This window comes from Bos mutus, chromosome 8 (assembly GCF_027580195.1).
Source record: "Bos mutus isolate GX-2022 chromosome 8, NWIPB_WYAK_1.1, whole genome shotgun sequence".
NCBI classification, from domain to species: domain Eukaryota; kingdom Metazoa; phylum Chordata; class Mammalia; order Artiodactyla; family Bovidae; genus Bos; species Bos mutus.
In genome coordinates this window covers 11,865,704-11,880,737 of record NC_091624.1, presented here as the reverse complement: position 1 = coordinate 11,880,737, position 15,034 = coordinate 11,865,704, and the positions used below count along the sequence as shown (strand labels likewise).

At 37.9% G+C, this 15,034-nt stretch overlaps 1 protein-coding gene across 1 annotated transcript in view; it reads right to left on the bottom strand.

Annotated features, from left to right (window-relative positions):
- The window catches only part of SHOC1 (shortage in chiasmata 1), an 84,032-nt gene that overhangs the window by 9,851 nt on the left and 59,147 nt on the right, over positions 1-15,034 (bottom strand). Inside the window, exons 21-23 of the mRNA XM_070376077.1 lie at positions 14,179-14,290; positions 11,690-11,811; positions 6,810-6,903 (exon numbers count right to left, since the gene is read on the bottom strand). Coding sequence (XP_070232178.1) covers positions 6,810-6,903; positions 11,690-11,811; positions 14,179-14,290 — 328 coding nt within the window. The remainder of the gene's footprint in view (positions 1-6,809; positions 6,904-11,689; positions 11,812-14,178; positions 14,291-15,034) is intronic.

Here is a 15,034-nt window from a genome sequence, read left to right as displayed (position 1 = left end):
AAAAGAGTCTGATGCTGGGAGGGATTGGGGGCAGGAGGAGAAGGGGACGACAGAGGATGAGATGGCTGGATGGCATCACTGACTTGATGGACGTGTGTCTGAGTGAACTCTGGGAGTTGGTGATGGACAGGGAGGCCTGGCGTGCTGCGATTCACGGGGTCGCAAAGAGTCGGACACGACTGAGTGACTGATCTGATCTGATCTGATCTGAGTATAGTCTTTTCAGAGAAGGCAATGGCACCCCACTCCAGTACTCTTGCCTGGAAAATCCCATGGACGGAGGAGCCTGGAAGGCTGCATCCATGGGGTCACTAAGAGTCAGACACGACTGAGCGACTTCACTTTCACTTTTCACTTTCATGCATTGGAGAAGGAAATGGCAACCCACTCCAGTGTTCTTGCCTGGAGAATTCCAGGGACGAGGGAGCCTGGTGGGCTGCCGTCTATGGGGTCCCACAGAGTTGGACATGACTGAAGCAACTTAGCAGCAGTATAGTCTTTTAAACATATTTGGTGTTTTATTTCATCTGTATTAGAAGAAAAGAAATTTGGATGTCACTAGTAATATTTAATATTTTCTTTTTTGTAGGTTAAACCTAATAGTTCTCAAGTAAAAATAAGAATGAAAGATATAGTGCAATATTTTTTAAAAACAAAGTTGAAAAATAAGGATGTTTATAGATTAATTTGATGCTGTATTAAAAAAGAAAAACATATTTTGGTTTAATATGTTTTTTGGAATTGTTCATCCAATCATGGCTTACTTGATGGTAAGATACCCCTGCCAATATGTATGTGTTAAAACTGCATGCTCAGTCACTCAGTCGTGTCTGACTCTGTGACACCGTGAACTGTAGCCCTCCAGGCTCCTCCGTCTATGGGACTGCCCAGGCAAAAATGCTGGAGTGGGTTGCCATTTCCTCCTCCAGGGGATCTTCTGACCCAGAGATCGAACCTGCATCTCCTGCATTGGCAGGTGGATTCTTCACCACTGAGCCACCTGAGAAGTGTTAAACTTAACTCTAAAAGGAGTTTTTAATACTCCCTACTTCCTATCTGTCACTTATGTTTTCCTCCATGCCCTTCTCTCTTCTGAAATGCCAGCCTTTTCCTTCCGCTTTCATTTCTATTTTTATCTTCTTCATCTTTTGGATTTTGTTTACAGAAAGATATTTAATTCATGGGTTAGCAGTTTAAAGTGGATGGAGAATACTGCCCTAAACAATCATATCTTAATAATATAAATATTCTCTCCAGTGGTAGAAACTTAAGAAACAAAGACTGTACAAACTTCACAAAAATAATTATGACATTTTCTTTTCTTTCAAAAGAATAACAAATACAAAGCAATGGACATGAGTTCGAGCAAATTTCTGGAAATCGTGAAGGACAGGGAAGCCTGGAATGCTGTAGTCCCTGGGTTCACAAAGAGTTAGATATGACTTAGTGACTGAACAATAACATATGCATACTAAAGAAGGACTTTCTTTATATTAAATATACAGAATACACAGAAATACACGGTTTGATTCCAGATTTATTTTATTAAAAGTTTTGGATGTTTTGAGAAGATCTGAGACATTTAAATATAAATTTTATTTTAAAGGGCATAATTTTATAATGGTAATGACTATTACCTATACTCTAGGGTGGGGATTCTGGAGCTCCTAGCTAGACTTTGGGAGATTCAAGAACCCCTGCCTAACATTGTTTTCAAAAATTTGCATATGTGTATCTATACATTTTTCTACAAAGAGAGTTCGTAAGAAATTGATAGAACTTTTTTTGAATTTTAGAGTAAAATATGGGATGAAATACTAACAGTAAAATATTAGCAGTATTTTCTTTTAATTCAAGAAAATATATTTAAATTTTGCAATACTCTTTTTATGGCTAGGCTTTCCAAATGCTTGGCAATAAAAAAGTAATCCAACCTGATGGATTTTTTTCGGCCCTAAAGGCCAAAAATGCAAAAGGCCAAGAAATGCAAAAAAGCAAAATGGCTGTCTGAGGAGGCCTTACAAATAACTTGAAAACAAGAGAAGTGAAAAGCAAAGAAGAGCAAAGATATACCTATTTGAATGCAGAGTTCCACAGAATAGCAAGGAGAGATAAGAAAGCCTTCCTCAGAGATCAGTGCAAAGAAATAGAGGAAAACAATAGAAAGGGAAAGACTAGAGATCTCTTCAAGAAAATTAGAGATACCAAGGGAACATTTCATGCAAAGATGGGCTTGATAAAGGACAGAAATGGTATGGACCTAACAGAAGCAGAAGATATTAAGAAGAGGTGGCAAGAATACATAGAACTATACCAAAAAAATCTTCATGACCCAGATAATCACATTGGTGTGATCACTCACCTAGAGCCAAACATCCTGGAATGCAAAGTCAAGTGGGCCTTAGAAAGCATCACTGCGAACAAAGCTAGTAGAGGAGATGGAATTCCAGTTGAGCTATTTCAAATCCTGAAAGATGATGCTATGAAAGTGCTGCACTCAATATGTCAGCAAATTTGGAAAATTCAGCAGTGTCCACAGGACTGGGAAAGGTCAGTTTTCATTCCAATCCCTAAGAAAGACAATACCAAAGAATGCTCAAACTACCACACAATTGCACTCATCTTACACGCTAGTAAAGTAATTCTCAAAATTCTCCAAGCCAGACATCAACAATACATGAACTGTGAACTTCCAGATGTTCAAGCTGGATTTAGAAAAGGCAGAGGAACCAGAGATCAAATTGCCAACATCCACTGGATCATGGAAAAAGCAAGAGAGTTCCAGAAAAACATCTATTTCTGCTTTATTGACTATGCCAAAGCCTTTGACTGTGTGGATCACAATAAACTGTGGAAAATCCTGAAAGAGATGGGAATACCAGACCACCTGATCTGCCTCTTGAGAAACCGGTATGCAGGTCAGGAAGCAACAGTTAGAACTGGACATGAAACAACAGACTGGTTTCACATAGAAAAAGGAGTCTGTCAAGGCTGTATATTGTCACTCTGCTTATTTAACTTGTATGCAGAGTACATCATGAGAAATGCTGGGCTGGAAGAAGCACAAGCTGGAATCAAGATTGCTGGGAGAAATATCAATAACCTCAGATATGCAGATGACACCACCCTTATGGCAAAAAGTGAAGAAGAACTAAAGAGCCTCTTGTTGAATGTGAAAGAAGAGAACGAAAAAGTTGGCTTAAAGCTCAACATTCAGAAAACGAAGATCATGGCATCTGGTCCATCACTTCATGGGAAATAGATGGGGAAACAGTGGAAACAGTGGCAGACTTTATTTTTGGGGGCTCCAAAATCACTGCAGATGGCGACTGCAGCCATGAACTTAAAAGATGCTTACTCCTTTGAAGAGAAGTTATGACCAACCTAGACAGCATATTAAAAAGCAAAGACATTACTTTGCCAACAAAGGTCTGTCTAGTCAAGGCTATGGTTTTTCCAGTAGTCATGCATGGATGTGAGAGTTGGACTATAAAGAAAGCTGAGTGCCAAAGAATTGATGCTTTTGAACTGTGGTGTTGGAGAAGACTCTTGAGAGTCCCTTGGACTGCAGAAGATCCAACCAGTCCATCCTAAAGGAAATCAATCCTGAGTGTTGAGTGGAAGGACTGATGTTGAAGCTGAAACTCCAATACTTTGGCCATCTGATGTGAAGAACTGACTCATTTGAAAAGACCCTGATGCTGGGAAAGTTTGAAGGCAGGAGGAGGAGGGGATGACAGAGGATGAGATAGATGGTTGGATGGCATCACCGACTAAATGGACATAAGTTTGAGTAAGCTCCGGGAGTTGGTGATGGACAGGGAGGCCTGGCCTGCTGCCATCCATGGGGTTGCAAAGAGTTGGACATGACTCAGCGACTGAACTGAACTGAAGAGCCAAAAGCCATATTACCAAATTATTCTAAAATAATATGTCTAGGTAACCCCCTTTAATGTAACAATGTCATCAAGTAGGAGAATGGGAGGCTTGAGTATTGGTGATATATTAATAACAAAATTAGAGCAATTTGATCATATTTGTTTCTCAACTTTCATGGAAAAATGGACCTACTTTTAAGAGCATTAGGAAAACTTGAAAAGCTTTTGGAATAGTTGGAGTCAGGTAGGAAGAGACTTTCATTTGGAATGGATTGTGCCTGGGCAGTAATTCCTATTTCATCCCCAAATGCCTTCCTTGGAACATATACTTTGTAGGCCATGTCACTGTACCTGAATACTGTCACTTATTGGTATCAGATACCCCATGTAGAGAAGAATAAAATGATTCTCTAAATCATGTTTTGCACTGCTCACTATTAAGTGAAGAGAAAAGAGGCTGATTAAGTGGTGAAACCTCCCTTGAGTGAATAATTGAGAAATTTACATTTATTTAGGTAACTTTTCTGAGAATTGTATTTCTTTGTTAAAAATGCATCATAGGATCAAAATTATCTGGATTTTATTTCAAATAGATCATTTGATGATTTTCTTAACAGGTTCTGCTTTCCCTGAATTCTATTCAGTGGATGTTTGTGGAATATTTTTACTGTGTACAAAACACTGTGCTAGAATGCTATAGGTTTTACAAGGAAAAGGGCCTAGTTCTCATGGTTCAGAGTGGATGATACATGAATAAATACCTTATATTATAATAAAGATATGAAATATTATTTGGAGGATGGGAGGAGAAATTTATCTTGAGTATAATTGGGGAAAATTTTTTTAAAGGCAATAATGTTTAAAGGAATAGTATTTCTGGGGAAAGACAGGACAGAATCACATGGCTGAGAGATGATAGTGTGGAGACATATTCAGGAAATGGTGAGTAGAATAATATCTTTAAGGATTCTAGGATTACTAGGGCTTCCCTGGTGACTCAGATGGTAAAGAACCTGCCTGCAATGCAGGAGACAGGATTTGATCCTTGGGTCAGGAAGATGCCCTGGAGAAGGAAATGGCAACCCACTCCAATATTCCTGACTAGAGAATTCCATAGACGGAAGAGCCTGGTGATGGGCTACAGTCCATGGGGTCCCAGAGAGTCAGACACAGCTAAGCTATGGGTCAAATTGTGGAGGAGTTTGAATCAGCTGTGGTCAACTCTATTTTGATGATGTAGGAGGCTGTAGAAGATCTTTTGAGCAAGACAATTCAACTCAACAACATATTTTTCAAGAGCTTGCTATGTAGGCTCTGCTTAGTGCTAGGAAGACAAAAACAAAAAAACATGTTCCCTTTCCTTTAGGAGCTTGCAGTCTCGGTAGTGAAGTATCACATCTGTATTTCAGAAATGTAATTGGTGTCAATATACATGATGCATGGGAGTGGGAAAAGAGTAGAAATAAGGAGATTAATTAGGAAAAAACTCCAAATACGAGGTGAAGGCCTTTATTTAGGGAATAGCAATGGGAGTAGCAAGGAGAGGCATAATCTAGAGACGCTGCAGAGTTAAAGGGAGGATTTTGCTACTGATTAGCTTAGAATAGTAATGCCATAAACTAGGTGTAAAAATTAACAAAAATGTTAATTAAAATAGAGTTAGGAGACCAGAAGGAGGAGCTCTCATGTCCTACCATGACAGCAGAGTCCAGTAAGAAGAAAGACTTCCTCTTCTTTCCTGGCAAGAGTTCAGCCAATGAGAGACTGTCACAACTCCACTGATGAAAAGTCACTATACTTTGAACTCTCAACTCCTCCAATGGACTCTTTGTTTATTATAACTTTCCAACTTTCTTTTTCCCTCTTTAAAAGAGTTCCCCTCTCCTTTCTGGGCCTGGACTTGCACATGGTTTCCCATATTTCCCATGGTTTCTAATGTTGCAGACCCTAAATTGCAATTATTTGTTGATCCCATACAAACCCATTTTTACTGCGCAAATAACTGGCCATGTATTTGTTTTGCTGCTGCTGCTGCTAAGTCGTGTCCAACTCTGTGCGACCCCATAGACGGCCTCCTACCAGGCTCCTCTGTCCCTGGGATTCTCCAGGCAAGAACACTGGAGTGGGTTGCCATTTCCTTCTCCAATGCATGAAAGTGAAAAGTGAAAGTGAAGTCGCTCAGTCGTGTCCAACTCTTAGCGACCCCATGGACTGCAGCCTACCACGCTCCTCCATCTATGGGATTTTCCAGGCAAGAGTACTGGAGTGGGGTGCCATTGCCTTGGGGGAGGATACAAATTGTGTTTTGGATATGCAGAGTTTAAGGTACCTGTGGGATATTCATGTAGGCATTTCCAGTAGAATTCTAGAATATTGGTGCAGACTTTAAGAAAAGTTAGAAAAATGTTAAGGATTTTCTTAGACATGAAAGCTAAATTTGTGGGAAATGTCTGAGTTTATCAAAGAAAGAATATAAAGTGATAACAGTAGAGAACTGAGCCCTCCATTTGGAGAAACTATCTAAACGTCAGAGTGGGACATTGAACAAAGCCAAGAAAGAAGATTGATTAGAGATCACCAAGGTATTCCTCTATTCATATGTCATAAAATTTCTATTTTATAGTAGATATAAACAGTATATCTTCCATAAGTGAATATTTTTGATCAAGGGATATTTATTTTTATTCATATTCTGACATGTTTCCAAAAAATCTCAGAGGTAGAGACAAATTATGAATTTAAATTCATTAAAGGCTTTTAGAGTAGAAATTTAAGTTTAAAGAATATATGTTAATTTGAAAACTGTTCTTTATATGGCTTTCAATATTTTTTTAGTTTACCCATTTAATGTTTCTTCTCACAGGGCAGTTGAGTTTCATTATAATTTTGGTTTATGAAAAATACTCATGAACAAACATAGAAAAAGAATACCTTTACATCCAGTTCTTCTGATTTTAGCCCAGATGAAACCAAAGCTGCATAAATCAGTGCTAGGTGATGAAGAGTCTTTTCTGTAAGATGGTACCTAAAATATATATATATATATATATGTTATTATATTCTACTCATTTGATGTCTGATTGTACTTATTAAAAATTTATTTTATTTTCCACATGTCATAATGTCATATTTTTTGTCCACTCAGCACTCTTTTGTAAAAACAATTCCACCTCCTTTCTTCAATAGTACTATTAAATCTAGAGAATGCTCTGTGTGGGGGGTGGGGGCGGGGTGGGGAGAAGTTTAACTTATCCTCTTACTGGCCCCAGGGATGGCTATGTGATTGAAACCTAGCCAAATAGAATACTTTATCTTCCTGGCCAAAGTATCAGGTTCAGATATGAACACATGACCAAAGTAAGAATAACTCGATTTCTCCCTGAGGCTTTTCCCTGAACTGTTGGGGGAAAAAAAACACTCTTTAAAATGATCATTATGTGACGTGATAGAAGTGTTAACTAACACCAAGGTGATAATTATAATTATATTGCAGTATATAAATCCAGGGGCTTCTCCAGTGGCTCAGATGGCAAGGAATCTGCCTGCAGTGTGGGAGACCTGGGTTTGATCTCTGGGTTGGGAAGATACCCTGGAGAAGGGAATGGCTACCCACTGCGGTATTCTTGCCTGGAGAATCCCACTGACAGAGGAGCCTGTGAGGCTACAGTTCATTGGGTCGCAAAAAGTCAGACACGACTCAACGACTAAACGACAGCAACAAAACAACATATAAATATATCAAATCAACAGATTGTACTCCTTAAACTTACACAATCTTATAAATCAGTTATATCTCAATAATTCTTAAAAACACCCCTTTTTTCCTTCTATAGTTATTAAGCAGGTCAGATGTGACTCTTGAGCTGTGAGTGAATATTTCTATTACCTTTATCCACTTTAAGTACTCCAAGCAACAAAAAAGAAATTTATTGGTTCATAACACTATGGGTCCAGGAGAAGACATTGTTGGACCCAGGAATTCAAACCACGTCACTGAGGCAATGGCTTTCTTAATTTCCTGCCTCTTCCTTCATCTGCTGGCTTCTTTTCCAGGCAAGCTGTTTTCATAAGAGTGGCTGATAAGAGAGCCTGGCTCACTGTGCCTAAACTGTTTGTATGAACAATGTGGTTTCTATTGAACACTTGCTTTCTTTTTGGAGTCTAGAGTTTGTATTTGTGACTAGCTCTTAATAAATGCCCTGGGCACTCAGTGTCTGGTGAGATTCCTGATAGACAACATTTCACAAGTGTGGGCACAACTCGTTGCTGGGAAAATTAAGCATGTTCTGTGTGACTCTACTAGGAGAGGACTCTTGGAAGCTTCCTCCTAGTTTACCCTGGAATTTGTTCCATGCCCTTTCCCCCTTTGCTGAATTTGCTTTGTAACTGTTCACTGTAATAAATCATAGCCATGAGCACAAGAATATGCTCAGTGCTATGAATACTCCTAACAAAGCACCAAACTTGGGAGTTGTCTTGGGGATTCCTAGCACTTTTTCTCAAGCAAGAACTAATGGCATGAATGACTAAGGTAGTGATAACTGGAACAATTTATTTTGTAGTTTCAATTTTCCTCATTCGGTCAGTTAATTAAAATACTTTTAAAATGTTCCAATCTTCTAGAAATATGGAACTGAGATACCTAGAAGTCTGGAAAGAACTACATTTTAGAATAATATATTACTGTGAATAAGTGATAATTCTTCACATCCTGAACATAAATCTATCTCAGACTATACTTAATTAATTTTTTCATGAAAATCTGGATAAAAATAAGTGGAAATCTCCTCTTATCATCTCTTGTACTACATTTGCATCTCTAGGTGGATACCAATCTAAAAACAACTTAAAAAAATTTCAAATCAATTGTTTATCCAGAATACCTCCAAGTTCTTGATAAAACTTAAAATGCATTATAGCCTTTATTAATCTTCAAAGTGAAGATTTGAGACCTGAATAATTATTTTAATTTTTCAGTTCTGGTAGAAAGGAAAAACTAGGTTAAATGAGTGCTAGAGATTATTGTTAATAGAAGAAGGAATAAGAACCAAGTTGTTCATATTCTTACATTCTGACTTACACTTCTCCCCACATGATAATAGCTGTATATGAAGAGCTTGGTACAGTAAGATAAGCAAAAATGGAGTCAAACAAGAATGTTAAATAAGATATCTGTGCCTTATCTAATAACTAAAGAATATTTTTGAAACTTCTACTATGACTGATGTGGTATTGGTTATGTAGTATTGTAGGGATTAGAAAAGTGAATGACTAGTGTGCAGTTTAATTGCAAAGATTCATTCATTCAATCAAGAAGTATTTACCAAGAATCTATCATGTGAAAGCAACGTGGTCAGTGCTATAGGGCAAGGGCTCCAAAATGATAATATAAAACTAAAGATGATAAATATCAAAGATGAGGAAAAAACAGGGAGCTAAGGAGTTTGAAGGATGGAAAGTTTACAACTAAATATTGATCTGTATGCATGAGTGGAGGATACTGAAGAAAGGTCGAATAGAAAAAGTAGATTAGTCTTTAAAAAACGGGCCCAGTTTCACCAGATGAAATAGTTGGAGGAAGTAGGGACGATGGTGGGAGTTTCCCCAGTGACTAACCTGGTAAAGAACCCATCTGCCAAGCAGGAGTTGCAAGACACATGGGTTTGATCCCTGGGCTGAGAAGATCCCCTGGAGAAGTAAATGTCAACCTGCTCCAGTATTCTTGTCTGGAAAATTCCATGGAGAGAGGAGCCTGGTGGGTTACAGTCCATGGGGTCACAAAGAGTTGGACAGGATGGCGTGTGCATGCATATACAGGGAATATTGTAGAAAGATAGAACTGTATGAATAAAATTAGAAGTAGGAAAGCAAGGACCCTGTTTGCAAGCCAATGAGCAGAACTTCTGATTGAAATAGAAAGCAGTGAAAAGTACGCCTGAAAATATAGGTTGGGATTATATTCTGAAGATTTTGAATATTGGGGTGAATGGTCTATGTATTCAGTAAATAATGGGGAAATCATTGAAGGTATTTTATCAGGGTGAAATAATATGAGCCTGGTTGTGGGAATATTAATTGTGTGTATGACGGCTTATGGAGAGTAACACTGAGAGCCATCTGGAGGTGGGGAAACCATTGGTAGTTTGTTATAATTGTCCACATAAAATAATGAGAATCTGAATCAAAATGTTTGTAATACAGATAGAGTGAGGGGACAGATGAAAGAGAAAGTACTCTGGTTGAATCTATAGCATTTGTTTTCCAGTCTTGGTGACTAAAAGGGAGGCAATGGTCATAAATAGCTAAAGGAAAGAAAAGAGCAGATACTTTTTGGGCAGGAATAGAGAATATAGTGAATTCATACTATGTAAAATTTGAGAGCCTGTGGAATATCAGAATGGAAATATAATATGTAAAGTTAGAGACACATGTCAGAGATTTCAAAGAGAGACTGCAGCTGCAGATACAAATACAGTAATTATATGCAGAAAGATGTTGACTGAAGCTATCGAGAGGATAAGATTTCTAATGGACAAAATAGAAGGAAAAAAAGAGATTTCAGATCTATTTCGAGACTGGGACAAGGAAGCAGAAGAGGTAAAGTCAGAGAAGAAATGGTGAGATAGAAGATCAGAAACATGCAAGTGCCATGGAACCAAAGAGTTTTGAGACAGAAGGCACTGACAATAGTCTTAAATACTTCAGGGCAGTGAAGTGGAAATATTTTTGGAGCTGATCATCAAAAAGCCACAAATGATGAGTGACCTCTGAGAGAGAGAGATCAGTATAGAGGTAGAGACAAAAGCTAGATTTCAAAGAGTAAAAGGAGAAAGTGAAAGCAGTACATTCATAAAACTCAGAATGAGGGAAAGGAGAGACACATGATGGTAACTAGAGCCAGTGTCTTGGCATGGGTTTTGGGGGTAATTTTTCAGTTAAGAGCATCAGTGGAAGAAAGTATAGTAAGATGCTAGTTAGTGTATTTTCACACGATTTTTAGGGAGGAGTGATTTAAGAATGACTTGTTAGATTGGTGCAAAAGTAATTGCTGTTGGTGCAGAAGAATTGAGGTTAAGCAGTTGGTGCAAAAGTAATTGTGGTTCAAAAGTAATTGCGGTTGGTGCAAAAGTGATAATAATTGTGTCTGGAACAAAAGTAACAGGTTGGTGCAAAAGTCAACTGCAATTATTTTTGGACCTCAATTACTGTTGCACCAACTGCAATTTTACTTTTGCACCAACCTAATAACAGATGGGAGAAGGCAATGGCACCCCACTCCAGTACTGTGGCCTGGAAAATCCCATGGATGGAGGAGCCTGGTAGGCTGCAGTCCATGGGGTCGATAAGAGTCGGACATGACTGAGCGACTTCACTTTCACTTTCCACTTTCATGCATTGGAGAAGGAAATGGCAACCCACTCCAGTGTTCTTGCCTGGAGAATCCCAGGGACGGAGAAGCCTGGTAGGCTGCAGTCCATGGGAGTCACACAGAGTTGGACACGACTGAAGCGACTTAGCAACAATAACAGATGAGTCCAGAATTAAAAATGAACAAAAAGTGAAACACTTAAGACAACAATTCTTAGTGAGGAAAAGGAGGGGAAGATGATTTGTTCTATTTCCAGGGGAAATAGATCATCTCCAAAATTCTGATTTGTCTTCCTATGGACTTGCTTCCACCTTGAGAATCCCTTACTTAAAGCAAACTAGGTGAACAAGAGGAAAATTGACATAGCTACTTTTGTTCAAAGAAGAAGACTGAATAACTTAACAGATATATATGTGAATTTGGATGGAGAAGTGTTACTTACTCTGAGTTTAATGGCTTTTTGGCATATAAAATTATCCAACAATAGCTGTACTGGAATGATAATGCCATCAGTCTCATAATGATATTGTCTGATGCCTTCTCACAGTTTAATTCTTCTAGGTCCTACCAGAAAATAAATAAAAATATTCACTAGGTTGACCAGTTGTTATAAAATTATTGTTATTATATTTCAAGAACCTATAATATATAAATTATAACTTGAGAAGAAGCATGGGTATGGGCTTTTTATGGAAAAATGAAAGTCATACTGAAAGCAGTAGGGGAAAAGCTACAATAGATGTAAAACCGTTAATGATGGCCTCAGCTAGGAAGGTTCATGAACCTCCCAAAGTCCTAGACAGGAAGAAAGCAGCCTACAGAGTGCTCCTATTTGGGCAAAATCCTCTGTAGACTGGGATCTGACTACTCTTAAGGACAAAACCCTGTGGGATGATCTGTACTGAATACTTATTTAAGGAAGATGAAAATGCAGCTAAGTAGATTTATTGGAATTTTCGCTGATGATCTAGAATCCCTTATCTCCTTTAACAAAATTAATTTTTGATAGAACAAATAATTCAGAAAGTGTTTTATTCTAACAGTAAATTATGTAATGTAAACGAGGATTAAAATTTTTCCCAAACAGGATATCCCTCCCACAAATAATTGTTATTTAAGAAATTTAAATATGTAAGACACAATATCCTATAAGAACTCTTCTAACAGTTTTTTGTTTCTGTCATATAATTCTTACATTATTATATTTGCTTGTCATCAGACTTCTACCTTAATGTATACTCCATACCATCAAACTGGTTTCTGCTCTCCAATCCCACACTATTAAATTAATTGTAATTTGCATTCCAATCAAGCAAACATATCAGGGAGATTCATATACCTTAAATTTAAAAATATATGAATTTTTAAAGAAATCTTCTCTCTCTTTTAAAAAACTGCCTTATTTATAGTCAATCCCCACTTTAGAGGAAATCTCATATTATCAGTTACAGACTAGTATGTTACTTCCTTTTAAGAAACAGTGGCTAGAATTTGATTTTTAAAAGTTTTAACACTATAATTATTCTATAAATGTATTTTAAAATAGGTCAGTACATAATATTAAAGATTTTATATTTGCTCTATCTTAAAGTATGTTAAAAAAGCTGGAATCAAGATTGCAGGGAGAAATATCAATAACCTCAGATATGCAGATGACACCATCCTTATGGCAGAAAGCAAAGAACTAAAGAGCCTCTTGATGAAAGTGATAGAGGAGAGTGAAAAATCTGGCTTAAAACTTAACATTCAAAAAACTAAGATCATGGCATCGGGTCCCATCACTTCATGGCAAACAGATGGGGAAACAATGGAAACAATCACGACTTTATTTTCTTGGGCTCCAAAATCACTGCAGATGCTGTCTGCAACCATGCAATTAAAAGGTGCTTGCTCCTTGAAAGAAAGGCTATGACAAACTTAGACAGCATATTAAAAAGCAGAGACATTACTTTGCCGACAACAGTCCATCTAGTCAAAGCTGTGGTTTTTCCCATAGTCATGTATGGATGTGAGAGTTGGACCATAAAGAAAGCTGAGTGCCGAAGAATTGATGCTTTTGAACTGTGGTGCTGGAGAAGACTCTAGAGAGTCCCCTGGACTGCAAGGAGATCAAACTAATCAATCCTAAAGGAAATCAGTCCTGAATATTCATTGGAAGGACTGATGCTGAAGCTGAAGCTCTAATACTTTGGCCACCTGATGCGAAGAACTGACTCATTAGAAAAGACTGGTGCTGGGAAAGATTGAAGGCAGGAGGAGAAGGGGACAACAGAGGATAAAATGGTTGAATGGCATCACTAGCTGGACACGAGTTTAAGCAAACTCCGGGAGTTGGTGATAGACAGGGAAGCCTGGCGTACTGCAGTCCATGGGGTTACAAATAGTCAGACATGACTGAGCAACTGAACTGAACTGACATAATATTAAAGAGTTTCTATTTGCTCTGCCTTCTTAAAGTATGTTAAAAATTATAAGGTATTGAAAAAGGCTGGTAATAGCCATTTCCCACAGTGATGATTTTAGCACTTATGGCCCTTTTGCAAAGTTTTGGAAGAAATCATGAATAGAGTGTAGTTAAAACGAAGATCATGGCATCTGGTCCCACTGGAGTGGGTTGCCATTTCCTCCTCCAATGCTGAAAGGGAAAAGTGAAAGTGAAGTCGCTCAGTCGTGTCCGACTCTTAGCGACCTCATGGACTGAAGCCCACCAGGCTCCTCCGTCCATGGGATTTTCCAGGCGAGAGTACTGGAGTGGGGTGCCATTGCCTTCTCCCATGCTGCAATTCATGGGGTCGCAAAGAGTCGGACACTACTGAGCGACTGAACTGAACTGAACTGAAGCTCTTCCAACTATAGTCTCTGATAATGTTTACATGGTTACACATACATTTTAATACATTTGATTTACATTTTTTTACTGTATAGTTTTACCTGCAAAATTACAGTAGAGTGCTCATCAATTGTCATCACCACATAATGCTCTGTACCTCCAAAGAGTTTCAGTGACTCGCTGCAGCATCTCTCCACTAGTGTGATGTTATAGCTGTAAAATACAGTATTTTGGGGTGACATATGGCTAAGAAAAATTCTTTAAGAAAAACTAGATTGTCCTCTGGCATATCAGACTATTTGAATGACTTTGCAAATTTCATACATCAATTTATTCTACTTTATAAACTTGAGTTTATGAATAATTCAGACTATGAATTATATAGACTATGAATTATTCAGTCTATGACAGATTAGTTGAGATATGTGCTGCCTTATGTATTTTGCCAAATATTACTGTATATGATACTATTATAAATGTCTTTTGTGTTTGCTTGGTTTTGGGGTTTTGGGGGGCTGTGCCTTTGTCAGTGCCTGCACAGCTTGTGGGATTTTAGTTCTCCCACTAAGGACTGAACCCAGCCCTAGGTAGTGAGAGCAGGGAGTCCTAACCACTGGACGACCAGGGAATCCCCCTATTATAAACATCTTGATCAATTTATTCTGTCTCCGTAAGTAATAATTCATTAAATCAAAACATTCTACATTTATCAGAATTTTATTTTCTTTCTCCTAAAAAGTGATCTAGATTTTAATTAACTTTTATAAGCTCATAGTTTTCTTGAATGCCCCACAGTCTTAAGATACAAAAACAAAAGCATGGAAAATAGATCTGCATTTTAACTAAGGTCACAGCATATTTATCCTTCCTTGATATAGAGAGCCCAATGTCTAATCTTTCTGTGACAACTTATATGCTATGATAAAGTTTTTATATCAGTTGAAAGGCCTAAAAACT